This window comes from Chelonoidis abingdonii, chromosome 22 (assembly GCF_003597395.2).
Source record: "Chelonoidis abingdonii isolate Lonesome George chromosome 22, CheloAbing_2.0, whole genome shotgun sequence".
Classification (NCBI taxonomy): Eukaryota; Metazoa; Chordata; order Testudines; family Testudinidae; genus Chelonoidis; species Chelonoidis abingdonii.
Genome location: NC_133790.1, coordinates 5,298,546 through 5,325,938, shown reverse-complemented (window position 1 = coordinate 5,325,938; position 27,393 = coordinate 5,298,546). Strand labels below are relative to the sequence as shown.

At 41.6% G+C, this 27,393-nt stretch overlaps 1 protein-coding gene across 2 annotated transcripts in view; it reads left to right on the top strand.

The window, feature by feature from the left end:
* PTPN11 (protein tyrosine phosphatase non-receptor type 11) overlaps positions 1-27,393 on the top strand; it is a 46,032-nt gene that overhangs the window by 4,106 nt on the left and 14,533 nt on the right. Inside the window, exons 2-10 of one of the 2 annotated variants that reach the window (XM_032800692.2) lie at positions 2,784-2,906; positions 4,964-5,158; positions 6,377-6,569; positions 11,814-11,930; positions 12,535-12,648; positions 22,110-22,206; positions 22,735-22,814; positions 22,944-23,102; positions 26,717-26,848. In XM_032800692.2, coding sequence (XP_032656583.1) covers positions 2,784-2,906; positions 4,964-5,158; positions 6,377-6,569; positions 11,814-11,930; positions 12,535-12,648; positions 22,110-22,206; positions 22,735-22,814; positions 22,944-23,102; positions 26,717-26,848 — 1,210 coding nt within the window. The remainder of the gene's footprint in view (positions 1-2,783; positions 2,907-4,963; positions 5,159-6,376; positions 6,570-11,813; positions 11,931-12,534; positions 12,649-22,109; positions 22,207-22,734; positions 22,815-22,943; positions 23,103-26,716; positions 26,849-27,393) is intronic. The other variant, XM_032800693.2, reaches the window with a different exon arrangement.

The window sequence follows — 27,393 nt, the reverse complement described above, 5'->3', positions numbered from 1 at the left end:
TTCCATGGTTATATTAGCTAGACTGACTCTATTGGGGACTTGGGTGTTTTGGAAGCTCTAAAGGTGTCCAGAGTATGCTTTGGAAAAAATTTGCCAGAGTAGGGAGTATGGAATATTACATTATTGGAATAACGATAACAAGTCTTTCTCAATTTAAGCTGCCTTTCAAGAATTGCTGAACCAATCAAAAGAGCTGCCTGTTTGAACATGCACTTGCGCAGTTTTCTGTTATGGCAGCTTACTGTGAAATATGGATTTATGTTGGGAATAATCAGAAATGCTATGTACATTTTTAGTTATAGTATTTTTATAAGTGTAACTGAGCAGATTTCTGCCATGCAGCCAAGTGTCTGTATTGCTGTGATGTTTTGCTTTACTCGGGGAACTCACTGGGTTTTTCAAGAGCAGTGGATTCTGCTGCGTTCTCTCAGATATGCTGTGTAAGTCTATAATCAAAGTGCATATGTCCAGGGGTGCATGATTTATAGCGGTTACAAAAATAATGAAGCCTTTCAAATGTCTAGGAAGACTTTAATTTCAAGAGCTGAGGTGAAAATAAAAACCCAACAAAGTAGTCTGGCAAAGCCACTGGAGTCAAATGGTTGCATGCTGTTTGCCCAGCATTTTGCATTTCTGTGACAGTGCTGTATTTTGTTCTATGTTCTGTCTTGGCCATCTGGGTGGCAGTGGAGGCACTTTTAGTTTCTCAGCTTTTAAAACCTGTCTGGTTAAATTGGGAACTCTCCTCTGACACTGATTGTGTGTTTTTCCATTGCTCCCGTTCTACCAGAATAGTGGCCCCCAACCTTTTTTGTCTGGCAGGTGCCAGACGACGAGCCACGGAAGACCGTGGCGGCGGATTAGCATCCACTGAAATGCTGCCGACAAGCAGCAACGTCAATAGGTGTCGCCGTCGAAATACCGCCAACAAGCAGTGTCATCCAGAGGCATCGCTGCCGAAAATCGGCGGCATTTGGGCGGCGACGCCTCTGGATGACGTTGCTTGTTGACAGCATTTCGGCAGATGCTTGTCTGCTGGCCAGTACATGGGCACACTTAGACGCCCCGGCGGGCACCATGGTAGAGACCCCATTATCAGGGGAATCAGACTTATGCTTTGAACCAAAAGGTAATTGAAATAGTAGATATTTGCAGCTGTAATTAAGTTTCTGTTGTAACTTTCTGGAACACTTTTTGGTAGAAATTTTCCGTGCTCAGTCTCCGCATGAAGGTGAACTCATCTAAAAAGTGAGTTTTTTAGTATTGTCTTTGTTTCTGAATTTTTGGGAAAGGAGCTGATCTTATTAGTATGTGTGCAATTTTCATATGTCTTTAATATACATGTCTGTATTGATTCAGCTTCCAACCTATATTTCCCTAAGTCACTTCCTTGTGAGAGAGCATCCTTTGGCCTGTACAGGGGAGCCATGGTGGAGAGGGAGATAATGGATAGTGAGGGCTGATGCAAACCTCAGATTTTCTCTTCAGTTGATTGCATTGATAGTATAATAATCCTAGTCTCTCCCTAGTTCACAAAGCATGTGCCTGGATATCATTTCCAGTTACCTAAATCATAGACTCATAGGACTGGAAGGAAGCTCGATAGTCCATCTAGTCCAGTCCTCTGCACTCATGGGAGGACTAAATATTATCTAGACCATCCCTGACAGGTGTTTGTGGGCAGTAGAGAGGATGATCATCTTAATGTTGCATTACTTCTGTATTGCAGCAGAAGAATAAAACTCTCTGTACGACGATACAGAAAACATGGACTTGTTAACAAAATCACTACGAATAAGTCTGCTGAAATGTGATGCCACAGGTGGTGATGCTGAACTCTTTAGTTATAGATATAGGCCATATATGGTTCTCCTCCTGCGAGGTCCGCTGTTTTAGTCATTCAGGAGGCTGCTTGTGGGTGGTGAAAACCAATATGATGATCCTCTGTGTTTTGTATTTTAAGAATGTGATATTTTAAGACCATGGGAACTGACAGACCAGATCAGAGCATTGCTCCATCTAGTCAGGTAGCCAGTCGCTGGCAGTGGCCAGTACCAGATGCTTCAGCGGAAGGTGTAAGAAAGCTATATTTTGGACAATTGTGGAATAACTTGTCCACAAGGGGAGTCAGGAAGAAACTTCCCGTCATCAGTCGGTGATCGATTTATGCCCTGAAGCATGAGGTTTTGTTTTATTTTTACTTTTTAAATAAAACTGTCTTAATGTTACTTTGGATGTTTTCAGTATTCTTATGTGTCTAATTTTTTCTTCAGTTCTAATAAGCTGTAGACCTCCATGGGATATAGTGGCATCGAGTTCCACAAGTTGCGTGTATGCTGGCAGTGAAGAGTGCATGTTTTTGTTCTTCTTAGTTGTCTTTCAGTTTCATTGAATGTGACTTTACTGTTGTGTTATGAGAGGATAAATACGAGCGCCCGACGTCCCTGCTCTATACCATTTGCTTTATATACTTTTTATCATGTCTCCTCTGAAATAAACAGTTTCCAATGGTGTGGCTAGAGTACTTTCACTTATATGACATCTCTTATCAGAGGATCTTCATGCTATGTAGAAAAAAACCTACTTTTAACTGGTGACATGAAAAGTACAAGTTAGAATTATATTGGAATTTTTTGAGATTTTTTTCAAAGCATAACAAAATTCTTTAAAATCCAATATTGCATCCAGTGATTTTTAATGTTATCTGATATCTGTGTGGCAATGTGGCATCAGCTAAAGAGAGAGTCTGATTTTAAATTATTTTTCTTCTTTATCTTGTGTAGATGGTTTCACCCGAATATTTCTGGAGTGGAGGCAGAAAATTTACTGCTGACAAGAGGCGTTGATGGCAGCTTTCTGGCCCGGCCCAGTAAAAGTAACCCAGGAGATTTTACACTTTCTGTTCGGTAGGTGAAGTGTTTGAGAGGCTCTGTCCTTAATACCCACTTGGCCCAAACTTACAGAAGTCTCCAATTGCCATTGTTCTGTGGAGAGCAATCCTGTTTGGGTAGAGAGATGAGACTTTTGTGATCTACATGTTCTTCTCTATTTCTGACTTCTGGGTCTGTTATGTTGATAGTTTTACATTTTCTTCTGCATAGGAACCCAAATGTCTTTGGTTTTCCAAGTTGTGCAGAGCTTGGAAGGCTGTGGATCCTGGCTCTGTAGTGAGCCAGAAAGGTAGAGGTGAAGTGGCAACCAGTTCATAATTTCTCCATCCCCTACCCTTTTTAAAGAAATCCATTAGGGTTCCTGTCCAAAAAGTAGCAGAGCTGACAGCATTAGCAAGATCATGCGGGTAAGATCTGTGCTCCTTTATGCTGCATTCTATCTTCTCTTCTCCCTCTCATCACCCTGTTAGCTACACTGGTAGTACTTAAAAACTTGCCAGTTACATTGCAAACATCTATCTAAGGTAACTTAATGCCAAAAATGTGCTTGGCACTGTTCAGCACAGCATGCAAATATAGTCTTTACCCCAACGAGCCCACCTCCTAAAAACCCATACGTGAAAGGGCTCATGGAGAAAATCCAAAGGAGGGAATAACATAATTTTTCTTCCCTCTGTAATGTCTCACTTCATAGGGATTGCAGAAGTGGTGAGGGGGATTTGAATGAGAATAGGGTGGTGGCTTGCCAAATAGAAAGAGATCATTCCACACACACTCAAGATACTTTCCTATAACACGAATAAGGAAATAGTGAGGTAATCTTGTTTGTTAGGAGAAATGAACAAGTTTTTAAAGGCAACTCATGTATTCCAGCTTCTAAAATGCACCTCCTGAAGTACATGTCCTCTGAGACAATGTAGGGCTGGGGAAGGGGGAAAGGGCATGTCTGACACTTCATTGTTGCCTTAGATTTTTTAAGGTAGTCTTAGTGGAGCTGAGTCAAGGGAAGGAGACCTTATCAAAGATCTATGCATTGGAGAGGGGGAGAGGTGGCTGAAGTTTCCTGACTGAGAATTCCATATAAGTCCTACCTAGGGTGGTCTTAGGATGGCCGTTGATCTCTGCTCGTCATTGATATTAGTGGCGGTAGAGGCAAATTGCTTACATAAATGGCTATCCTTGACTGATTGTAGGGAGTAGACCTGTCTTTAAGGGAAATCCCCATGCTGGAGATCCATGTTAGGATGTCTGGGCTGCTCCTTTAACGTGACAGTTGGAGTCTGTCCAGCCCTTTCCTAGAGCCTGACTGCTATACCGGGCAGAGCTGGACTCCACTCTGAAGAAAGTGGTAGCACAGAACCCCTAATGAGTCATCTTGTGAACTATGAAGACTTCGCTCCATCATGAGAATTGCATGTAGAGGACAAGAGGTCTGTGCAGCTTCTGTTGGACAATGTGGGTATATCTGCACTGGAAAAACAAAAAAAACCCTATGGAAGTGAGTCTCAGAGCCTTGGTCAACTGACCCAGGCTTGCGGGACTCACACTACAGGGTTAAAAGCAACAGTCCAGACATTTGGACTCTGAGACCCAAGGAGGGAGAAGATCTCTGAGCCTGGGCTCCAGCCCAAGCCCGAATGTCGACACTGTTTTTAGCCCTCTAGCGTGAGCCCCGCAAACCTGAGTCAGTTGTCCCGGACTCTGAGACTTGCTGCCATGGGTCGTCTTTTGCAGTGTAGATTTACCCTGTGGGCTCATGAAGACTGTTATGGTTCAGTGGAGCCATTAAATAATCATGGAATGAAAAAATTCTTATTTCTGCACTGACTGTTAAACAACCACTTCCTCTTCCTGTAATCCTTGATGCTGTTTCATTGCCCTGCTATTAGATGTATAGTTGCTTCACTCATAGTGTGCAGTAATTTAGATATGCTGCAATTCATCTGCTGGAAGGTGACTGACATATAAAGCTGAACTACTAAAATTCCAAGAGTGGAATATTTTAAAGTGATTGGTTTGAAATTGGCAAACTTGTGTAAGTTGCCCCTTTTTTATGTGTAATAAACATTTAGGCGAAATGGAGCTGTCACGCACATCAAGATCCAGAACACAGGAGACTACTACGACCTGTATGGAGGAGAAAAATTTGCCACGTTGGCTGAGTTAGTCCAGTATTACATGGAACACCACGGGCAGCTCAAAGAAAAGAATGGAGATGTAATAGAGTTAAAATATCCACTGAATTGTGCTGATCCTACATCTGAAAGGTGAGAGAGATAAATAGTGGTGAAAAATATGAAGGAGTCCATTCTCCTTTCCACGTATGCATGTAATTCCTATTAACCTTAAGGATTTGCTTTTACTCAGTGTAAGTAAGGGTGACAGTACCTTACCTTGCAAGTAGTCCAACTGTTTTCTGTGGTACTACTTGCAAAATAAGCTATTACTCAACTTGAGTAAGGATGGGAGAATCTGGACTGAAGAGGATAGACCCTATACATTGCAGTAACTAAAACATAAACAAAGTAAAATACGTAACCCGCTTTCCGATCCTTCCTGGAAAATTTAATTGGTTGCAAAAGCTTCAGAGAATTATTTGTGTTACTGCAGTGACTTCAATATATATTTCAGAGCATATTTTTATCCTGGTAACACTGTATTGTATGTGGGTTTAAAAAACAGAAGTCAAATTCAAATACACAGATTGCTGAAACTGACATTTTTAACAAGACAGCACCGATCAGTAGGATCTTAGACCTTGAATACTTACTAAGGAAGTATAGCGAAGGAACTCTTCAGAAATGAATGTAGTTGTCTTTGGAAACTGGAATTAATTAGTCTTGACCCATTATTCAGCATTATGGCCAGTAGATGTCAGTTTATTCTCAGAAGTGAAAAGCAGGGAAAAATAATAGAACCACGCTGTCATAAGGTCTGATGAAATTGTCTAAGAAAACTTTCTGTTAACATAAGAGCACTGAATTCATGCAAATGCATAAAATAAGCAATGACAAAAAATACTTGAGAGAATTTTGAGGCATCTAATTGCAGTAACTGAAATTTTATTAGAACCCACTTCAGTTCTTGCTGACTTTTCTCTTAGGATTTCTTCCTTGTGATCTGTATAGATTTTTATTAAGCAGTGGTGGCCTTTTTCAAGGTTTAAATGCATAAGAATTGAAGTATCTTAATCAGTTTTCTGTGTATGCAAGTTCTGTTTTGAGAGTTATTTTGTGCATAATGTTCTATTACTGATGAACTATTTCTGTATGTGCGAACACACACCCTCTCAATTCATATTTTTTCTAAGTTTGTACTTTGCTAGGTGTTTGGGTACCTTTAGCAACACTTGAGGCCCTTGAGACCTCAGTTTAGTATGAACATTTTGGCTTGTTATAGCTGTTTAAGCCGGGTGGGCCCAGTCATGGGTACAGTGAGGAGAAGGGTAACTAGATTTATTCTAATTTTTTTATTGTAAATTTAAGATGGTTTCACGGGCACCTTTCTGGAAAAGAAGCGGAAAAGTTATTAACAGAAAAAGGAAAACATGGAAGCTTCCTTGTGCGCGAGAGTCAGAGCCAGCCAGGAGACTTTGTTCTTTCAGTCCGGACAGGAGATGATAAAGGAGAGAGTAATGATGGGAAATCGAAAGTGACCCATGTCATGATTCGGTGCCAGGTACAACAAAGCTGGAACTTCTTGACTGTAAAGGCTTCTTTCCTGGTTTGCATGCTTATTCTGTCAGGAGAGGCATTACAGACTTCTCAGTACTATTCAGTCCACTGATTTTGGTCAGATGAAGCTGTATGTACAGCATATTGTTTGTTTGCTCAAACTGACTTCTTTGCTAATTTCAAGAATTCTATTAGCATTTTATTTTTTCACTGAATTGTGCCATTGCATAACTATATTGCTGAGGAGTTTCTAGGAGGTTTCCCTTTGACTGCATCAAGAGTCTGTCTCAAAGCCTCTGCTGATGTAGCCTTTCACATTCATGAATCTCTCTTAAGTTTGTTGCATTCTTGTCTTACTTCTTCTCTTTTTATATAATAGATCTGAGAATCCAGGTGTGTGGGGGGTTGTAGCTGTACTATGGAGGCTGGTTATTTTGTCTTATTCATAATGTCTTTCCATAATAACAAACAAAATAGAGTAAATATTTAATTCAGGGAAACTTTGTCCTACAGTTTAAACTTCAGATAGGGTAGTTTGCCTTTACTAAAGAATGTGTTTAAACTATCTGATGCCAGGATTAATTCTTGATGGCTATTTTTAGTCTCAAAACATTTTAATGTGTGCCCAAGTATTGATGTTAAAGGGTTAAATCTGCTGAAAGTACTTTAATCCTTTTTAGAAAGTACAGTTCTTGTAATACCTTTAGTTGTCTTTAAAAAAAACCAAAAAAAAAAAAGCAAAAACAACCCTCCCCGCATGCCTAGTATAGAGAAATCAGGAATTTGGGGTGGAAATGGTGCAATTGAGTGAGAGTGCCTGCTAGAGGTTTTTGTGGTTTTGGCTGTGCATTCAGTAAACGCCGTCAAAATTTCAAGGTAATTTCCTGCCTTTATTTATAGAATCATAGAACTGGAAGGGACCTCGAGAGGTCTTCTAGTCCAGTCCCCTGCACTCAAGGTAGAACTAAGTATTATCTAAACCATTCCTGCAGGAGTTTGTCAAACCTGATCTTGAAAATCTCCGACGACAGAGATTTCCACACCTTCCTAGGCAATTTATTCCAGTGGTTAACCACCCTGACAGTTAGGAAGCTTTTCCTAATGTCTCACCTAAACTGTCCTTGCTGCAGTTTAAGCCCATTGCTTCTTGTACGATCCTCAGAGGTTAAGGAGAACAATTTTTGTTCCTCCCTCTTGAAACAACCTTTTATGTCCTTGAAAACTGTTCTCATGTCCTCTCTCAGGCCTGGTCTACACTGCGCGTTTAAACCGATTTTAGCAGCGTTAAACTGATTTAACGCTGCACCCGTCCACACAACGGGGCCCTTTTATATCGATATAAAGGGCTCTTTAAACCGGTTTTCGTGTACACTCCCCGACCAAGAAGTAGCACTGAACTCGGTAATTACATTCGATTAGGGTTAGTGTGGCCGAAAATCGACGGTATGGCAACCAGCGGTATCCCCACAGTGCACCCATGGAGCTGCTCTGGACAGTCAATCTTGAACTAGATGCACTGGACAGTAAACAGGAAATAGCCTCTCGAACTTTTGAATTTCATTTCTTGGTTGCCCAGGGACTCTGATCAGCACGTCTGGCGTGGCAGTGCCCCAAATCCAAAAAGAGCCTAAGCATGGGCCGTATGGGAGATGCGAATCTGATCGTGTGTGGAAGACAAAATCTGTTCTATCACAACTCCGTTACAGAAGACAAAATGAGAAAGCATTGAAAAAAGTCTCCAGCTAGATAGAACAGAGGCCACAGCATAGTAGCTGTGTGACCAAGCTTTACAGAAAGCCAAGAATCAAAATGACGCTCATGGAGGAGGGAGGGGGAATTGAGACCCAGCTATCCGCAGTCTCTGAAAAATCCATTGCATTCTTGGCTGACTCCAAGCCTGTAGGGTCAAACACATTGTCTGGGTGTTTAAGGGTCCTATATCGTCAATTTACCCCCACCGTACAGGCGTAACCCCCATGAAAGAAAAAGGGGGAAAAAATTTTGTTGACTGTTTCCATAAGTCACCATATGTCTGCCCTGCCAATGCTGCTGAGACGACGGTGCTGCGCAGATGAATAGCAGCATCCTCTCCCCTCCCAATGGCAGAAGTACAAATATAACTGCTATCATCATCATCAGCAAGCCCGTGAGGCTCCTGGCTGCCGCAGGTGAGGTCGCCAGGGGCGGCCTGGTAAAAATAGGAATGACTCCCAGTCCCATTCCGGTAGATGTACAGAACGGCTGGTAACCGTCCGCATCACAGCACTGGGGCCTGAGTTCTATCAGCCCGCCTCCCTTTATGTCTAAAGAAAAGATCCGTACTGCTGGACTATCATAGCAGCGGAATCTGGCCCGCTTCACTGCCACCCTTTAATGTCCTGCCCGGACTATCAGTAGCAGCTGAGGGTGGCCCCCCTCATTACTGTCACTTAAACAGCAATGTTTCTTACCTGCAATTCTTATTACTCTCATCAACACAAATGGGAACAGTGCCACGTAGTCCAGAAAGTTGGGGAGAGAAGGAATCAACGGTGGGTGTTGTAGGGCACCCCCCGTAATGGCATGCACTCATCATTTCTGTGGGATCGAAACGGGAGCGGCTGGCTCTCGGTTCTCTGATACACTGTTCTCTAGTACACTTGCCCCATATTCTAAGGCAGGACTGGACTCTATGTTTTAATACAATAAAAGGAGGATGACTCGAGGAGCATTCCCATTTTTGTCCTTTGCGCCCCTGGCCGACCCTCCAGCAAGGTCAGCCAGGAGCACCCAGACAGCAGCAGATGGTAACACGTAACGACTGATAACCGTCATCTCTAATCGGCATTTACAATGGCACATCAGATGGTAAGGAACGACTGGTAACCAATCTCTGCTACCTGCAAAGGCAAATGAACTGCTCCTGTGTAGCGCTGCAGTAACCACCTCTGTCAGCGGCATCCAGTACACAAGACAGCGCAGTGACAAAAGGCAAAAACGGGTCCATGTTGCCGTGCTAAGGTGTCCTGCCAGGTGCAATCCAGGGAAAATAGGGAGCGAAGATTTTCTGCGTTGCGTCACGGAGGAGGAAGAGTGAGGACATTTACCCAGAATCATCTGCAACATCTGTTTTTGCACCCATACATTGGGGATAATCAAACCCAGAATCCAAGGGGCGGGGGTGACTGCGGAATACTAGGAAATAGCTACGGAATAGCTACCCACAGGCAACACTCCAGGAAATCGATGCTAGCCTTGGTACATGGACACACACCACCGAATTATGTGCTTGTGTGCCTGGTGCGCTCGACTTATACAACGTTTTACAAAACCGGTTCATGAAAATCAGAATAATCCTGTAAGGTAGACATACCCTCAGTCTCTCTCTCAAGATTAAACAACCAATTTTTCAGCTTCCTCATAGGTCATTTTCTAGACCTTTAATCAATTTTGTTTGCCTTTCTGGACTTGTCTCCAATTTGTCCACATCCTTCCTGAAATGTGGCACCCAGAACTGGACACAATATCCAGTTGAGGCTAATGACCATGGAAGTAAGAGCGGATACTACTTCTCATGCGTACTTACAACACCTCTGCTGATACACCCAAGATTGATTACTTTTTTGCGACTGTGTTACAACTGTTGATTCCATATGTAACTTGGATCCACTATGAATCCCCAGATCGCCCTTGCTGGCAGTGCTCTTCCTAGACATCATTCCTCCGTTTTATATGGTGCAACTGACTGTTCCTTCCCAAGAGGAGTAACTTGCATTTGTCCTCATTGATTTCAATCCCATTTAACTTCAGAACCATTTCAATGAGTTTGACCAGATAATTTTGAATTTTAATCCTTTCCTCCAAAGCACTTGTAACCCCTCCCAGCTCGGTATCATTTGCAGACCTTATAAGTGTGTTCTCCAAGCAATTATCTAAATCATTGAGGAAGATATTGAACAGAACCAGACCCAGAACTGATCCCTGTGGGACCCCACTTGTTATGCTCTTCCAGCATGACTGTGAACCACTGATAACTACTCTCTGGGAATGATTTTCTAACCAGTTATGCACCTTCCTCCCCCTTACAGTAGCTCCACCTAGGTCAGTGGTTCTCAACCAGGGGTCCGGGGCGCACTTGGTGGCCACGAGCAGGTTTCAGGGGGTCTACCAAAATAAACCAGAAAGCAGGAACAGCATTAGACTTGCGGGGGCCCAGGGCAAAAAGCTGATGCCCAAGCCCTGTTGAGGGCTGCAAGCCAAAGCCAGAGCAACTTCGCTTCATGGGGTCCTCCTCTGTGGTGTGGGGCTCTGGGGAATTGCCTTGCTACCCCCTAATGCCAGCCCTGGCTTTTAATCTACTGGTTATGCAGAAAAACAGGTGTTGTGGCACAGGTGGCTGTAAAATTTTTTTAGCAAGGGGGGGATGGCCTCTGAAAGGAAAAGATTGAGAGCCCCTAGTCTTGGTTGTATTTCCCTACTTTGTTTATGAGAATATCATGCGAGACAGTATCAAAAGCCTTACTGAAGTCAAAATATACCACATCCACTGGTTTCCCCCACATCCACAAGGCTTATTACCCTGCCAAACAAATCTTTTAAGTTGGTTTGACCTGATTTTTTTTTCTTGACAAATCCATGCTGACTGTTACCTAGAAAATAATAAGGTGATAAGTGTCTGCAGATCTTTATGTGTATTAGCCATTTTAACATGTTTAATTATTTGAGTTTATGAAAGTTTGGGAAATAAAGTTGTTAGAGTTCTCCATACCCTCAGCTGATCTGTTGCTAACCTCATAAATGCTAATGGTAGATGAGATAGTAACTATATTGCCGACTTACTTTTTAAACAAGGACTACAGTACAAATACCTGTGTTCCAGGATCAATGTTAGATTCATTTGTGTTTTTGTTTTGATTTATTCACAAATTCACATCTGATTCTCTGATTGTATCCCTCAAGTATTCTACTTGGGGTGAGTATCAGATAGGGGCACTGTTATCCTTTTAAAAAAAAGAGCGGGGGGGCAGGTAACATTAAAATGTTCTAATTAGAAATGTATTACAACTTTTCAGTGGAATATGACTGTAGCAAATCATCTTTTATCATTTCAGTATGGAATGGCAGGGGATAGTTAAATAGGTTTTTGAGTACTCATTTAAGGGATCTTGTGATTGGTTGCGCGTTCTAAAGAGGTAATTAATGCAGACTTTATTTTGATGATTGTGTACCTTGCTATGAATGAGCACATTTTGAATATCTTTCTTGGAAGGAGCTGAAATACGATGTTGGCGGAGGGGAGAAATTTGACTCTCTAACAGATCTAGTGGAACACTATAAGAAGAACCCCATGGTAGAAACTTTGGGCACAGTGCTACAGCTCAAGCAGGTGAGCTTAGTAAATGCTAGAACTTTGATCATAAACATTAATTAACGTCAGGACATAGAGGTGGGAAGGGTGGTGGTGGGAGGAGCTCAACCTTTTTCTTACATTCTGTAAAGTGTTGAAAGACATTCATTCAGCATTAAAGCCAAAAGTGAATTTACCATCCTCTTTTACAACAACATCTTAATCTTTCAGGGTGGTCCAGTGGTTGGATTTAAGCTGCTATAGTTATTTTTAGCCATCTATAAAGGACCTAATTCTCCATTTCTGATGCATCTAGAACTCCCCTTGGCTTCATTGAGAGTTCTGGGTCTACAAGGATTTTAAAATCCTGTCAAAAAGAGAGGAGGAGAGGAAGCTTAATGCACTGAAACTGGAACCATGAAACGGTGTGACTACCACCGCATGAATCTGATTTAAAACAAACAAACAAAAAAAAAGGCGGGGGAGGGGGAGATGGGGCTTCAAAATCTGGAGTGAAGCCTGGGTCCTAAGACTCTGAGTGGTACCTGCACACAATGTTTAATACAGGAGATCTGTGTAAGCTAGCTTTATCCTATTCTTATTGCTGTGCTGTGGTTTAATATAAAATATCTTTCTTGATTAGCCCCTGAATACAACCCGTATTAATGCTGCTGAGATTGAAAGCCGGGTGCGAGAACTAAGCAAGCTAGCAGAGACCACAGATAAAGTCAAGCAAGGCTTCTGGGAAGAATTTGAGGTAATTTAGATGCTTCAGACGTAAAGCAGGTGTGTCTCAGTGATAGAACTATAATTTTACCACAGTTTCCCAGCTGCTTAAGGCCCTTTGCCCCTCAAATCTTTATTCTTGCTCCCTACTCCTGTGCCAGATATTGCATCTTCTCCAGTTTGCCAGTTGCACTCATGCGTCAGCCAAAGATGAGTGCTCGAAAGGTGTGCCTTTTCTTTTAACCCTGAGCATTGGTCCCTACCCCGTGTTGAGCTGATACTGTGCTGGGCTAAGGAAGACATTGCTTAACAGGAATGGCTGGGATTTTGGCACCAACTCATGTTGTCTTTCAGTGGGAATTCTTGTAGGCTCTCTTGAAAGTCCTAGAGACAATAATTTTGCATTTCTCTAATTCTCCTTATGAGAGGATTTCAAATTAATTTACAAAAAAATTAAGCCTTGTGGCATCCCAGTGTGGCAGGTAATTTTTTCTGATGGGTAGAGAGAGGCAGAAGTACTAGTTTGTCAGTGTCAGAACCCAGGAGTCCTGATGACCGGTTTCCCACTCTAACCACTAGATGTCATACAAGTGAAGTACAAACAAGTTTGGTATTAGATGGCTGGTTAGCAACTGCACTGGATGTAATAGTCAAAATAGTGACTTTTGTTTATGCTTTTATAGGATTTGACTGTGATTTTCAGAGGAGCCTATGAGAGAGAGATGTCCAATTCTTATTAAAATTTGATAGGATTTGGGCATCTGAGGCCTGGTCTATACAAGAAAATGAGGTCAGTTTAACTATGTTGGTTGGGGTGTGAAAAATCCACGCCCCGTGAGCAGCATAGTTAAGCCGACCTAAGTTCCATGTAGATAGCGCTAGGTTGACAGAAGAATTTTTCCATCGATTTAGCTAGTGCCTCTCGGGGAGGTGAATTACATATGCCGACAGGAGAACCCCTCCCATTGACGTAGGTGGTGTCTACACTGCACCACTGTAGCGTTTTGTAGACAAGCTCTAACTCTACACAAATATTTAATTCACAAGAAGCTGGGAAGTGAATACCCTGCACTAGCTTGCCATGGTCTAGTTGTCTGTGTGGACTCTGCTGGCCTGTGTTAATAGTTGCACTTTGATGTACTCTCATCTCAAAGAGGACTAGATCAGATTGTTGATGTATGTCATCAGGGACAGCTAGTCTGCGGCTGGCTAGCGTAGGGTAGATTCACATCCCATCTTGCTGTAAGCTAAGTGTTCATGTAGACAGCCTTTTGGTTCTTTTTTTTGAAAATCCCTGCTTTTCTCTTCTGCAATAATTGCAGTTTGCATGGAGAAGACTGAATGCAGTTGTTCCCCAAGAGAAAACTCTGCTTAAATTGCCAGTTAATTTTAAAAGATTTTTTAAAACCATACTTGATGGCAATAGAAAGTTTCCAGTTTCTTTAGATTGAAGACTGCATTGTTTTTACAGCTACATGGTGTTAGCCAATACATATATGTTAGGCGTAGGGCATACCATATTAATATTGTATTACAAACCAACATATGGGCAGTTAACTGAATTGTATTATGTCCTTCCCACAGTCCTGTCCACTTCGTTCACTTATGTCAAGAGATGTATATCCCATGACACTCTGCAAAACAAAATGTAGCTTTTGGCATTAGCAAATATAAAGCGTGTCAAAGGCAAGATATATTTGTTCTATGTCCTAATACAGGTACCTTCACAGGCAACTGGTTTAAAGTATTGTATCCAAAGCAGAGATAGGGAAAGATCTAGAACAACAAATTAAAGAACTGGTACAAACTGGGTTGAATCTTAGGTGACCTATAAAGTGCTTTCTAATTTGTAAGCAATTGTGTTATAAATATAAGAGGGTTTAGGGGTGTATTTTGAACCACATTTACTGTGTAAGGTGACCTGAGCAGCGCTGTGAGAAACTGCTTCCCAGGAAGACTGGTATTGTATTAACTTTTTTTCTTTCTATATTGTTCTGCTATTGATTTCAAGTATAAATTGGCTATATTTGTGTAGTCAAGGAGTCGACTATGCATGTTAAGCAGCAATAGTCTTGTAAAAAATAGAATCCAGGATAATCTTTCACATAACTCAGCTTGCTAGAAATTTCAGGAGAATCTGTAAAGTTTTTGCTTAAGCAGTTATATGCAGTAGAACAAAATGTCATACCTGAATTTATGCCAGTAAATACTATTAAAAATTTCAAACATAGCACATTGCTTTTTCAGTGTCCCTTTTGGTGATAATAAGAAATGGATGTGTGAATAGTGATATGGCTGCAAATGGGGAAAATTAGTCCGTTTAAAATCTGGCCCATTCAGTTTTTTATATTATACCCCTTTAAACTGAGAGGAAAGAAATAAGCAATTTAGAAAACAAAACTCCCCAAGTGTTAGTGTGCTGATCATGGCAGGATCGTGAGGGATAACTGGTCAAACACACTCACTGCAATACAAATTTTCCTCCCCAGCTATTTATATAAAACACTCTCTTGTTCTTGAATTCATTGCTTCTTTGACACTCACATTTTGGGAATGCTAAAATAAAACTACTGCAGAGGGACCCTTTGAGCCATTTTCCAGGTTAATTTTAAATAGTGTTGGGACGACAGCTGTATAATCTGTATGCTTTGCTTAGGAATTTATTATTATTTTGTGTGGGTGCAACCCCTCCATCTGGAGCTAGCTTTACCACCATCTTACCAGAAAGAGAGTAAGGGGGACATCTCTTCCCCTCCATGCAATGGTGTATGTACCTTCTACATTTTTAATAGCATCTGGTGCTGGTTTCTTCCATTAAAGAAACCAACCTATTGATTTGAGAGTGATTCTCTGTATGTAAATTACCAGTTTCAACAGTATTCCCCATTTCCCCCCTCAAACAGAAGAAACGTAAAATACAACCACTGTATACCGTATCCCAAACCACAGTGAGATACTCCTGGCTCCAAAACTTTCTCTACCAACTGGAGTGATTCAGGAACAAAGAGGAAAAGAGTGAAGATGATAGCCGCTTCTAAAGGCCCTGGTGTAAATGTAGTGAAATGGTTCCCGTAAAACAGGTTTATATTGACGAACTTCTTTAACTGATTGTGCAATATATATTGTACCACCAGCAGATGGAGACAGGAAATCAAGGAATCCTGTGATATCAACTTTATAAAGAGGCTGGTTCCAGCTGCATAATACTGTTTGAGAAAGTTCTTGAACACTTGGGGTTTGCGAGTGGGTGGCGAGAGTAACTACCGGTTCTCAGATCATGAGGATATATTTGCAAATGCATTCACCTAGCAGAATAAAATCCTCATGATGACTATTCAGCCAGCTGGGCTTCATGGGAGAATTAAATAAATGAAAAAGCACAAAGGAGCATCACTAGCTGAGGTAGGAAATTGCTCTCTACCAACATGAGAGTGAAACAAACAGTTTGTTGGTCTTGCTCAGACAAAGACAAGAGGAAGAAGGAAACAGAGTTTCTGGTCACCATTCTGTCAGAGTTAAGTTTCTCCACTTCCCACAAATTCTCTTCCCTCTGTGGTTAGAAACGGGACTGTCAATAGAATTATCTCAGCTGATCACTGTAAGGAGGGAAGGCGGAGAGTGAGGATGCAGCCTTGGATACTAGGGTCCAGGAGATTAAGGGTCTGTGTATCAAACTAGCATTCATTGGCTTCCATACAGAACAGACAAATAGCTCCACATAGCTAATGGCACGAAGTAGGGAAACGGTCACATTCTGCTCTAGCTAAATTTTCCGTGTGGATGTGACCAAGAGCATGTATGCAGAACCGTGGTCAGTGGTATACTAAAGTAGCTGCCATACTGTGGCATTTAAACTGTGTTGCATGTGACAGCTACATGACTTGGTCTGAACCCACAATAAATTGGCTGAAGAACAAAAACATGTGTTGCAGTTAGCATCTTTTCCCGGGGACTCTGAGTTTACCCTTCTGGTACTCAGACTTCACTAGCAAAGGTCCCAAAGCTATTCTTGACACACACACCCTGCTTCTCCCCCATTCTAGTTGGTGTTGGCTGATGAGACGATTTTGGTGGTGGTATTATGTGGATTAATGTCTAGCTGCCCAGGAATGGAAGAGACTGGTTTCTACCCTATGTGCCAGTATTGGTGCAGGAGGGATGTAATGTAATGTATTCAGAAGGATAAGCATTCCCATACAGTGTCCTTCTGAATATATTGTAGACTCATCTATGAAACCACAGAGCTAGCACTGTTAATGTACCTCTTCCTTCTCCTGGCTTGGCCTGAGAGGATTTGTGGCCTGGTGGAGTACTGGAAGGGAAACTCGTAATGTAGCTGATTCATTGTGGCTGGCCCTTGGAGAAATGGGGCAAATAAATGCGCTGACTTTCCTGAATACATGTATTCACCGGGAAGCCAAAAACTTATGAAAGGGAAAAAGTTATAAAACCAGAAAATCTTTATTGTGAGCTATTTTATTGTGAGCTTCGTCCTTTCACCTTCACCGCCTTTTGGAAATTGCTGTATTAGTCCTAAATGTCTCTTTACAATGTCGTGTGGTGGTCTCTGAAATGAAACCATCTCACAAAATGTTAATGTTGCTGTTTAATTCAGCTCTGACAGCCATTGGTTGTCTATTTCTATGCAAGCCTCTAGGATGTCCATGAAACTCCACATGTGCCATTTATGCTCTTACTATCCAGATAGTGCTTATAAATTACTTTCTCTTTAAGTATATTTAATGATGTAATTCTTCTTTTCCTGTGAACTACTGGATAGAGATATTGGCAGGGTTGCTTACTCTTTTCTTCTGACAAAAGGCTTTTTGGTGACTTAGTGCTTGGATGTGTGATACAGCATGGCCAGAGGGCAGCATAAGAGTGTTAGCAGGGGGCCTTATTCCCTGCCAAGGGAGGAAGGTTTGCTTTAGATTAACTAAAACAGCTGTGGCCACTTAGAGCACCTGACTCCACTTAGAGCACCTGACTCCAGTCATGGGATATAAACCCCTGCTTCAGTCAGACAGGGGGTGGTAGTTGAAGGAGAAAGGTTGGATTGGAGCAGAGTGCAGATTGCAGAAGAGAAGAGTTTGTCCAGAGAGAAATAGAAGGTTTGGAGGAGTGCTGCGGTGGATTGGGAAGCCCAACAGAAACCCTAGGTAAGGGGCACCAGGCTTGTATAGAAGAGAGGCGAGAAGCCCTTCACAAGCTGACGGGTATGAGAGGGAAGTAACCCAGGGGAAGAAACCGCTAGTCAAGTGGTTCACCACAACCCCAGGGCCCCTGGGTTGGGACCTGGAGTAGAGGGCGGGCCCAGGTCCCTCCCTCTCCACACCCCTCCTCCAAGGACACTAGGGGAGCGATTAAGAACTGGTTCAGAGGCAAGCAATAGCGCCCTGAACCTACCCCAGAGAAGAGAGAGCGCGAGACCCAGAGAACAATACCGGCAATTTGCCACAGATGGTATAGTGAATTGAGAACCTTCCTTTATTATTGCACTATGTGCAACTTTAATGGACTAGCTACAAGTCAGTGCTGCTTAGGAGTCTCTCCTCAGGGATTCATAATATGAATTGTATGAAGCAAGGACATGTTTGTAGTCTTTCCCATTTGAATCCCATGCTGAAAGAACCTGGGGGCAAACTTTTCTTGCAGGTTATAAAATAGACACAGTTAAATGTGCAGTTACGGTAGCGTCAAAGTGCTAATTATACACAAGGGGTTAGTGTAATTGGCTTATTCAAGCACCTGAAAAATCTTGCAGTATGCCAGGCACGTGTTATCAGCTGAAGTGAACCTTCTGTAGAACTTTGCACCGTAAATGATTACTACTGCTATTACTTCGTGCTAATACAGCATCTTCTGTTCTTGGCACTTTGCAAAGATTAAGATTCTCAGCTCCCCTATGGAGAGCTTATCTTGATTCTAAAGATGAGGAAACTGAAGGGCAGAGAGGCTCAGTGACTTGTTCAAGATAACACAGGAGTTTTGTGCTGGAGTGGGGAATTGAATCCAGGTTTCCCAACTCCTAGGCTCGTACTGTAACTACGGGACCACCCTTCTGCTCACTTGAGTTATGTCGTCATTTTTCCATCTGTAAAAAGGGGTTAATGATACTTGCCTTCCTTCAGAGGGATACCTCAGGGCTTCCTTAAGGTTAAGCATATATAGCACTTTTCGTGCAAAAGCGTCAGTCCTGTTACTGCTCTGTGTGCTAATTTTGCTCTCTGGTCCTATTGTAGCACGTCTGCCGTGATTATTTTTATTCTAGTGTGGCATGCATTAAGATGAGAGAATGGTTTGTAACAAGACTGTAATATCCTTTATTTTCAGGATGTTTCTTCTTGTTATTACCTTCTGGTTTTCATCAAGAGTTGCTTATAGAGGGTCTTTGTTAGTTTTTCTCTTAACACTCACTCCCAGTCTTCCCTCGTTATTTAGAATTTGCCTGGCTGTTGCTTCCAGGAATCCACCTCCTCTTCTTGAAAGCTTAAGTTGTGGCAACGCAATATAATCTCTGGCAGCTTGTCTCTGGGACTTCCCAGCAATATTGCTCCATACGGGTAGTACCGGAAGTGGAGGAAGAAAGCCAAATAAGGCCTAAAGAAATCCAGTTCAGGTAGAGAAGTCCAGACCACAAAGTGTCACACTGTCTTTATAGAGTGCTCAAATGATTACCAAAGTTAATTGTTGTTTGCAGTGTGGTTGTAGCTGTGTTGGTCTCAGGATATTGGAGGGACAAGGTGGGTGAGGTAATATCTGAAGAAGAGTTCTGTGTAGCTCGAAAGCTTGTCTTTTCACCGATGGAATTTGATCCAATAAAAAATATGTCGCCCGCTCTGTCTCTCTAATAGTTAGTTAATTATTAGCAGCATTAAAAGTAGTACCAGGCTGCTAAGCAGACTTTCTCTCCTCCCTTGAACTCAGCAGCTAGGAGAAATATAAGCAAGTATCTTTATGTTTAGTTTAAATCTTACAAGGAGGATTCAGATGAACCCCCAATGATCTGTGGCTCTGTTCTTCAGACCTACTTGGCAGAAACTCTGCTTGGCTTCTTTTCTTCTCCTCATCCTCACCCTTTCTCCTTGAGGACCTCCACTCCTTAATCCACCCTGTTTAATTTCCTTCTTAATGTCAGCAGCTACTCTAGCAAAAATCTAGTATCATCTGGGCAAAATGCTCCATTCCTTTTTCACGTCATTGAGGGGATGGGGTCTCTTTTGGTTGCTTTAATTGTATTGGCACTTCCCCTTCAAAGCAGTGTGAACATTGATTGGTACTGTCAGCTCTCTCTGGGGCAGTAGGGTTTGCCCCTTACTTCTCAAGATGGAGAGAGATGCTAAAAGACTTTCTCTGTGTCCCCCGTTGAGTCCATATCAGAGACTGGGTTAGAACTTGGTGCTCCTTAGGTCCCATTTCTCTGCTCAGTCCCCTAGACCACGTTTCCTACTCTTGTGTGTGTCACTGCCTAGGAAACAATAACTAGATGTGTGTTAGCTGGGGACTTTAAGTTGAGATTCCTGGATTGTCTTCTGGGCTTTGCCAGTGTCTGTGACTTTGGGCAAGCCCTTTAAATTGTTCTCTGCCTGTTCTTTCCGTCTGCAAAATGGGCATAACTATGTCACTGGTGTGTTATGAAGCTTAGTTACCACTTGGAAAAGCATTTGCGATTCTCTGGTTAAACTGCTTGGAAAATCCCAGCCCAGCTTCTTGCTTCATGTGATGATCCAAGTCTTTGAGTATGCTTTGGGAGGTCCCTTTACTTAATTGTTTAAATGCTGAATGGCCACATATGGGCAGACTCCATCATTCCTGAATTCTTTGTAACATGTTGTCAAGTATTAATCCTCAATTTGAACATTAGAGTTCAAATATAAGGTACTCGCATGAAGTTCTCTAAGCTTAATCTCCAGCTTAGATCTGATAGGCTGCCACCAGATCAGGAATTGATAGGGCCTGATCCCCCCTTTCCTCTCTCTGGTGTCCCCAACCCTCCCTTGGTGGGACACCCAGATTCCAAATCCCTTGGATGCTAAAAGCAGGGGAGAAAACCCCTTCCCCCCTCCTTCCCAGGCTTGCCTCTTGGTCTAGCCTGCGAGTATCAAGAAACCGGTTTCTCTGCTTCCCAAGAGATAAGCGTTCTCTACCCTCAGGACAATTGAGATGCAAAATACCAACAGCTTGGCTTTGCCTTTCCCCGTGCCTGCCTTCCCGTGAGGGAGACAGGTACCTGATATAGAGGTTTCACTTTCTCTGCCTTACTAGAAAAAGAAACTTCCACAAGTTTTGAAAAAAAGAAAGCTTTATATAGAAAAAGAGACAATACAGACTAATAACTTGCATAAACATTTATACAGGCTCCTACTTAAGAAAATCTGAATACCCCAGTCTGATTTAAAAAATAGCCAATTTAAATAGACCAGCAATCACACACAGTAAGTACAAAGCAAAGCATATCATAGCCGATTTTACTTTGTTCCCGGTTTGTACTCACTGCCCCTTAGTAGAATGAGAAGAAGATTGGAATCAGCAAGGTAGCTTGTTCCTCACAGCCGAGGAACAACAAAGACCCAGCAATCCACATCTGTAAATACAACCCAAAGCTCCTCACAGCCGAATTGCTTTGGGTTCCTTTGTACTCACAGACTTTTGGTATAATATTTGAGATAAGAAGGAGTTAGGAGGAAACCTTGTTTACTCACAGCCGAGAAAACAAAAAAGACCCCGAGTATACAAATTCCCGCCCCTGACTTTTAAACAATCCAGTTCTCTGATTGGTCCTCTGGTCAGGTGTTTGGTTACACTTTCCAGGTAAAAGAAACTTAACCCTTACCTTACCTATCTACTTATGACACATGTTGCTACTAAATAGTGGATTTTAGGAATTACACTTGAGGTGATCCTGTTTTAATGCTTGCCAGAAGATTTAACACTTGGAGGATCTGGCCCACAGTTCAGCGTGTTCACGTTCAGGCTTTTGCTTTCATTTTGCAGTTGGCTTGTTTGGGTTTCCTTCACACTGCCAAACTTCTGCATTTAAAAAAAACCCAACAAATAATTTTATGCCAGGTTTATGTAACCAAATATTGCTTCTGAATATAAAGTTCCGTAGGAAGTTGGATTTAAAAAAGACCAACCTGTATATGCAGATATCTGCCCCAAAGCAATAAAATGGAAACTTACTGATGCAATGGTTACTTGACTTACAAAAGTTTGGATTCCAGACATTAGCTTTTGCCTTCAAAGTCATCGCATAATTCTAGTAACTCTGTAGTTTTGAATTTCCCAATTCAATGTGTTTAATCCTTTGAACCAACCTTATCAAACCAACTTGAATGCTAACGCATAAGATTTCATTTTTCTAATGATGTCTAGTATGATAGTCAAATGTCAGATTTTTCTTGAGAGCCACCACTGTGCGTGCTCTGTATCGTCATTCCTGATGTGGTGCAAGTTTTAGTAAAGCCAGTTGTTTGTGCCCTTTTCATCTAGACTTTACAACAGCAAGAATGCAAACTTCTGTATAGTCGCAAAGAGGGTCAACGGCAAGAAAGCAAAAACAAAAATAGATACAAAAACATTTTACCTTGTAAGTAGTATTCACTTTTTTTCTTATTTCGCTGTTAACATTGGGCTAGTACGCTCACCGATCCTTTCACTGGGAAGCTAATCATTATTGGCCAGTAGTACAGTGCTGTTCTGTTAAAACACCAACAAGCTAAACTATTGCTTAGTGGTCAGCACTAGTGCTCAGTAAGTTTAAGAGGATTAATTTGTGCTGTAGGGGTGCAGGATAGAATAATTATATATACTTTTTATATATCTCATATTCAGATTAATTGCTAATATGAAGCACTGACTAAATAAGAAAACACAAACAACTTGATGTTTGATTTTAATTTCTTCGGAAATTTGAAATTGTCCTAGGGAGCAGGGAGAGAGGAAAGGTTGAGTCATCTGGCCATTTTCTTAGCTATTAGAAATGGTAAGTAGTCAAGTACATGCGAAACTTGACCTTCATGTAGTTTTGTTTGGTACTAAGGAACCAATTACAAGTGGCTAGTTAGCAGTCACAGAATGCAGCAGTTTAATGTGCTGTTTGCTTACCTTCCTCTAGTTGATCATACCAGAGTTGTTCTACATGACGGAGATCCAAATGAGCCAGTTTCAGATTATATCAATGCTAATATTATTATGGTAAGTGTGTAATTGCCTCCTTCAATCTGTCACTGGCACAGAGCATGCTTGCCATTGTATTCCCTCCTAAAAACACATGAAAGTCATTTTACAATCACATCATTCATTGAGATTTGTTTTGACTTCTAGCCTGAATTTGAAACTAAGTGCAACAATTCAAAGCCAAAAAAAAGTTACATTGCTACTCAAGGCTGCCTACAGAACACAGTGAATGACTTCTGGAGAATGGTATTCCAGGAGAACTCTCGTGTTATCGTTATGACAACAAAAGAAGTCGAAAGAGGAAAGGTAAAATGGAACCTCGGGCGGGCCCCGTAAAAGTCATTAAGTTTCAACACAAGTAAGGACTAACCAGACTTCAGTCACATTGCACAATATCACCAATTTTAAGCTTGTAAGTCAGCCACAACTCCCATTGGAGACGCGGGCCCTGATCTGCAAGATGCAGAGTGCCCTCTCCTCTCACTGATAGCAATTGGAATCAAGGGCACACTCATTTCACAGGATCAGGCTCTTGTTTAATAAAGGCTGACTAAATTACAGCTGCCTTACATGAATTTACTTACTGCAAAATTACTTGGGGGGGACAGTGAAGGAACTAGTGCGTCCAGGCTGGCACACTGTACACTTTAAGGGAGTTAACGCTGCGTGCTTGAAACTAAAATGTTGCTGTTTTATTGGTATCAAGCCCAAACTCTATTAGTTGCAAAGCCTTTGTGGATTCTATTTGTAGGTTGGGGGGAGGGGAGAAGGCAGTTATTACTATGAAAATAAACTTATTGGCGTGCACCAGTCATTAACTAGAAATTTTGACAGTGTTAAGTGAAATTTTCTGCCATGCATTCATGCTAGCCTGAGTAGCATGTATGAGACTATCAGAATGTGTTTCTCTTCTTCCTTCTTTATTTTCGCTACTTTCCAAACTTGGTATTGATAAAACTCTTTGGGCTTGCACAGTGAGCTAGTCATTTGGATTGTAACTGCATCCAGATGAGACTCCCTGAAGCAGGAGTGATTTAGCACTTTTATTTCTAACATCCTGTCGTCTGCCTCCAAATGCAGTCTCCGAGCCATGTTCTGCATGAGTACAGGTACTCGCTCAACCCTAGTGACCTGTGAGTCTCTAGTGAACTGCTCTGGCAATACCAGCATGTTTATTACTTTGAAAGAGAGAACTTTTACAGTTATGTATCCCAGAACCTTGTCATGTTTCTTGAAATGCAGAGAGATCTCGTTTGTTCCCCCTCCTGCTGTTACTGGGGCTGTTACTCTGTTTCTGGATCCTAAACTTGTCGGGTGAGTGTGTCGATGAGAGGAAACAGAAGAAAGAGAAATGGCTCACAAATCTTGACAGAGGGGCAACAATAGTACTCCATTGCTTGTGTGCAGCCTGGTTTTCTCTCTCAAGAGTCCTTTGTGTTGGATTTTTGCAAACACTTTTGCTGATGGTCTGTTCTTGATCTCTTAGTTTCTGTGCCTTTTCTGTGTTCTTTCCTCTATCTCTTTGTGAATATAATACTTCGTGTTTGAATCTTATACATCACTCAGTATGATGAGAGCCTGGAAGAAGGCGGAGTAAGAAGACGGCTAGTGCTCTGTTATGTAACAAATACTTGACAATGTTTTTTCCTTTGCTTGACCATATGTAATGAGAAATTTTAATAATCTTAGTACAGAAGTTGGATATTTGTAGCTTTTGTTGGCATTTTCTCCCACCTTAAAGTCTCCAGCCTGCCACAGGGCGGTGGGTTAGCAATTAGTTTTGACTTCTGAGTTGTTAAAATCCTGCCTGCCTTTAATTAAAAAAGAAAAAACAAACAGAACCAAACCGAGACCTCTCCCTGGCTGGCTTGATGATGTGTGACAGGTTCCCTCTGTTCACAGTGCAGTGAAGAAAGACCACCTGGCTCATTGGAAGGAGCTGTGATTCGGCTTCCTCACTCCTGGAACAAAATGAAGAGATTTTGGGTGATTTCAAAGGAGTCACGCTTCAGAGCACCCTCAGGATCCTATAACTTCTGTGATGCTTGATAAAGTGGGCCAGGCTCATCTTAACTTTCAGTTTTTGATCTATGCTTTTCGTAAAGGATTGCTAGATGTTGCTGATGCACTAGCAAGAGCTGTTTTGCAGAGGCTTCACTTGTTCCACAAGTCAACACTTCTGCTGCACATTCCCCAAGTTTCTTGGCACTTCTCTCTAAATTGTGCCGGTCTGCTGTCCACACTAATGACATAGCCCTTTAACGCTCCGATTACTGAATCATTGTAAAGTACTGCATCACGTGCCTAGTGTTTTTGAGATACGCTTCAGCCTTTTCTCTTCAGTAGACACTGATTGCTGGCCTGGTTGGATATGAAAGCTTTTACACCCCAGGCCAAGGTGCTTTTTGATCTGCAGGAGGTAGAGGGAAGCATCTTTCCCAGAGAGGATGACTTTAGGAACAGTTTGGTTCAGGCAGTAGGAGATCCTGAAATTGTCTCAGATCTATCTAGGACTCTTCAGACTGCAAAATATGCAGTAGGCAAAGCACACTAAAGTACATCATTACAAATTAAAATAATTCTCTCTCTCTTTCAATAATTGTCTCCATCTTGTCTCTCTCAAATTAAAATAATGCAGTCTTGGAAGGGATCCACTGAGCTGATGTACAATGCTTCCCCATTCCCATACTGATGACTCTTTTTAATATTACACATTACCGTTGAGACTCTTTATGGCAACAGATGCTTCCTTGTTCAATATCATGCTTTAAAACTGCAAATTGTTATCTCTGTCTACTTAAATACAAGATGTGGGTTTCAGTGCAGCTTGTGCTTTTTGCAGAAAATACAAACAAACAAAAGCTTAGATCCAAAGCATCCTGGCAAATGAGTATGCATACATCCCTCATCTAGCATAATATCTTCTCATGTTGGCAGCAAGATCCTTTCCTCTGTTATGTTTTCTATCTGCTGTTGAGTTTTGGCAGTGAAATTATTGACCTTCAGATGCACATTTATGGGGAAGTTGTTCCCTACAGTAGTCTGTGGGTGGTCTGCATTTGATATTGCTAGAAAATCTGTCCCTATATCTACTACAGATTGTTCATCCTTACAGTACATGGACTAGGCTTGCATTCGTAGGTTCTCAAGAATCATTGTATCTAGCTATTCCCTTTTACTGTTTTCACTTGGTTCTGGAGGACTTGCTCCTTGTTATACGGAATACATCATCACAGACTATAGAAGTCTTCCAAGGGAAGTGGAGCACTCTGAACCAGGCTTAAATAGCAACAGAGACAGCATTCTGCACCCCACGGAGAATAATTCCTCATTGCTTGATGGATGACCTGAAGAGACCATGTGCTCTGATTTCTAGATGAGGCAAAGGGCAAAATTCTTACAAGATGCTTCTATACTAAAAATGGCCAGTTTCTTTGACTAATATTTATAGCTTTAAATATTAGGTTTTAGAGCTACTTACGAAGTTAATGCATTCCTCTTGAAGTTCTCCATGTATTGAAACTACTTCTGAGGTGAGTGTGTCATATGCTTCTAGGCTTTTCTCTTCGCTGTCACTGTGATGTAGGTGGGTGTGTTTTTTTTGTTTGTTTGTTTTTATTTTTGTAATCTACTGAAGCTAACAACATCAGGAATGGTGCTGGAAAGCAAATCCCCCTCCCCCAATTTGTCCTTATTGTCTTGGACCCTCTGAGCTTCCTTACATTCTCTTTTCTCCCTCATCTTGCACAGGAAAAAAAAATATCCACCTTGAATGAACATTGGGTAAGACAGGCAAACCTAGCTTTGCCTGTTAAGCTAGTCTTAGCCAATCTGCACCATGCTAGTAACTGTGTGAACTGGGTATTTATATAGACCATGAAATCAGATAGTAATTGCTTTTTTTCCCTTCTGTCTTCCAGAGTAAGTGTGTCAAATACTGGCCTGATGAATATGCATTAAAGGAATACGGGGTTATGCGCGTTAGGAATGTTAAGGAAAGTGCAGCTCATGACTATACGCTAAGAGAACTGAAACTTTCTAAAGTTGGTCAGGTAAGTATGTCAATAGCTTTTCTTTTTTCCTTTTTTTTTGGTTAGTCCTTTTAGAGTTTCTACAAATATTCATCTTTTAATTTAGGCTGCAAAAAATAATTGCTGAAAGGACTAAACCTTCTATTGACCACAAAGAGAGAGTCCAGGAACAGGCTTTTAGTTTTAATAAATTAAGTCCCTGTCCTGCACTTTGAGGCTCGAGTTCTAAGTCAAGGAATTTGGTCTTTTGAGCTTGGGATAATGTCTTTATTTTCCATATTCTTGTAGCCATTATTTAAGCACTTCAGCAGAGAATGTCTCTCTAGATTTATTGGGAGACCTGAAGATAAGGTGATCTTGCCCTTAAGTGCAAACCAAACCATCCTTCAATCTATTTAGGTGCTCACATGTGCCCCTTCACTATAGTATCTGAGTGCCTTGCATCACCTTCATTCTTAAGTATCAGAGGGGTAGCCGTGTTAGTCTGGATCTGTAAAAGCAGCAGAGAATCCTGTGGCACCTTATAGACTAACAGAAGTTTTGGAGCGTGAGCTTTCGTGGGTGAA